A 2,442-nucleotide genomic window follows, 5' to 3' on the forward strand; every position below is an offset into this window, starting at 1 on the left:
TTGTGCTTTGAAAACTTTAACCAAATTAGCTAAAGTCAACAGCCAGCAGGCCGCTTCTTATCCTATTATGGTTGGGCCTTCTCCACTGGATATTTGGAATTTGAATATCCACACAGGCTTCACTTCACGTTACGTAATGCTGTTTGAAGCAAACTGCTGTGTACTGGCTCGGGCTGACACCAGTGAGAGTTTGAGACATGAAACACAATCAGGCAATTCAATCTGACAGGAATATAGAATCAGAGGGGTCCTTCAGGAGACCAGAGCCCGGGGCGACGTCTTGTTTCGCCCACAACACTCCCAAAACGTAAAGATGTTTAGCGTCCCATCACGAGACCACGGACAGCAGCAAGTTCTCACAATGAAGAAGCTGGAACCAGCAAATGAACCAGCAAACGTTAGCAACGTAGCAAAAATCACGTATGAGGATATTTAGCAAACCTGTGTTTGAGCCTCTCGTTCACACCAAAGCTTTAATTCTATTTTTCACTTTAAATGCCTTCGAAAGTACATATTTTTCTAAACTCTGGTGTCTTTTTCTTTGCAGACATTTTGACAAATGATTGCATGCCGTTAAAGAAGGGTCAGTTCTCCAGTGACGATTGTGATCCAGCAGCACAGAATCAGGTCATTTGCATGTTGGTGTGATAACTGGGTCAGCTGTCAGCGGTGGGAGAGTGTTCAGATGTGTTACTACAGTTAAAGTAATTCACTGAAGTCAATGTAAAAGTACTTACAAGTAAAAGTTGTGCATTGAAAATCTTAAGGAGTAATAGTACATAGTAGTATTAGAAGAACTTAAAGTAAGTTCAAAAGTATCAGCATCAAAATCTATTTAAAGTTTCAGAAGTGAAGGTCCTCCTGTGTCAGCATCATGTACTGTTAATCAGTGAGTTTTAGTTATTGATGCATTAAAGTCCATTAATGTTGCAGCTGGTTAAGGTGGAACTGATCACTTCACCTGCTGCTGCACAGCTTCACCTTCAGTCATACGTCAAAATGTATATTTTCATTTAGATTTTGTGTTAATCTGAATCTGCAGTATTTAAAGTTGTCAAAAAAATGTAGTGGAGTAAAAATATTAAGTAGCATAAGTGCAAGTACCTCACAAATTTACTGGAGTTCAGTACTCGAGTAAATGTACTCAAGTATATTTCACCTCAGTCCAGAACTGTTCAGTAGGAACTTTTCAGGTAGGAAATCCTCCTACAAACCAGACTAGTTCTGGTTTGCTTGTTAATGCTGATATATTTGTTCCCTCATGTGGACTCAGTCCCGGTCCTGGTCTACTGCAGCTGCTTCACCAGCTCCTCGTCCACCTCACAGTCTGAAGGTTTCTGGAGCTTCAGCAGTTTCTCTGTGCCGGACTTCACCTTCGGCTTAAAGGCCACAGAGATCAGCTCCTTCTGGATCCTCCGCTCCCTCTGCCTCCCCAGCAGGGCCAGGATCTCCCTCCTCTGGTCGGCCATGGCCGCGTACCGCTGTCTCTCCTCCTGCCTCTGCCGGAGCGCGGGGACGCGCGGCGGCAGCGGTGCGCAGAGACCCGGAGCGGCGGCGGCGGCGGCGCTGCGCTGCGGCCGGGACACCGGCAGTCTCTGCCGGATATCTGCGGACACCAGCCGGGACTCCAGCGGCGGCAGCAGGGACAGCGAGCTCCACAGCTGCCGGGCGTGGGACACGTCCTCCGGAGAAGAGCCGTCAAACACGGTGTGGAGCTTCTCAAAGTCCTCCTGCTCCGGAGCCTCAGACATTTTACTGTTAGGACAGAAAAGATTAATTACAAAAGAAATTGGGACTAATTCAGTTAACTGATGGCAAGTAAAATGAGTGAAGGGACCTGCGTGTTTAATATGGTCACCATGGAAACGAGACTCTACGGCAAGCCAGCGTGACCAAGAACCAGACCATGAGGATCAACTGGGAGAGATGCGCCTCAAACAGGCCACGATTTACTGTTATTTTAGGAGAAAAATAAAGACACAACAATGTTAACATACACAAGTAGCCTCAATTTTACATTAGTATTACAGATGCATTTATTTTACTGTAGTAGGTGGCGTGTGTGGAGATGATCTGAACTATTTTCTGTACTGTTGGACAGTTCCATCTATTAAAATGTATTATAGTTTCTAAACTAATCTTTTGTATGAATCTTAATGTATTTAATGGAGTAAAAGTACAAAGTTCACTGCTTAAATAAATGGGCTTTATGTACTCATCAGTCCAACAGTCAAATATAATCATGCACACAATTATTCAAAGCTTTTAATTTGAAGGCAGAGCAATTAAACCTCTCCTCTCGCTCTGATTGGCTGGACGGACGTCGCTCGTGGCTGCTGCCAACTTTGGCAATGAGGAGGCTCGCGCGCCACTGCTCCACCCCCAGGTGTCGCGGGCCTGTTTAAATAGCGTGGAGGAGGAAGGACGACAGCATCATCATCA

General features: G+C 45.3%; 1 protein-coding gene across 1 annotated transcript; it reads right to left on the reverse strand.

Moving 5' to 3' along the window:
* Positions 1-1,286: 1,286 nt before the first annotated feature.
* On the reverse strand, positions 1,287-1,751 carry hoatz (HOATZ cilia and flagella associated protein). The gene has a single exon (XM_041957928.1). The coding sequence runs from the start codon at positions 1,749-1,751 to the stop codon at positions 1,287-1,289; it is 465 nt and encodes a 154-aa protein (XP_041813862.1).
* Between the last annotated feature and the right edge of the window lie 691 nt (positions 1,752-2,442).

This window comes from Chelmon rostratus, chromosome 17 (genome assembly GCF_017976325.1).
Source record: "Chelmon rostratus isolate fCheRos1 chromosome 17, fCheRos1.pri, whole genome shotgun sequence".
Classification (NCBI taxonomy): domain Eukaryota; kingdom Metazoa; phylum Chordata; class Actinopteri; order Chaetodontiformes; family Chaetodontidae; genus Chelmon; species Chelmon rostratus.

Coding starts and splice junctions, on each gene's coding strand:
- hoatz (XM_041957928.1), bottom strand. CDS start 1,751: ATGTCTGAGGCTCCGGAGCAGGAGGACTTTGAGAAGCTCCACACCGTG.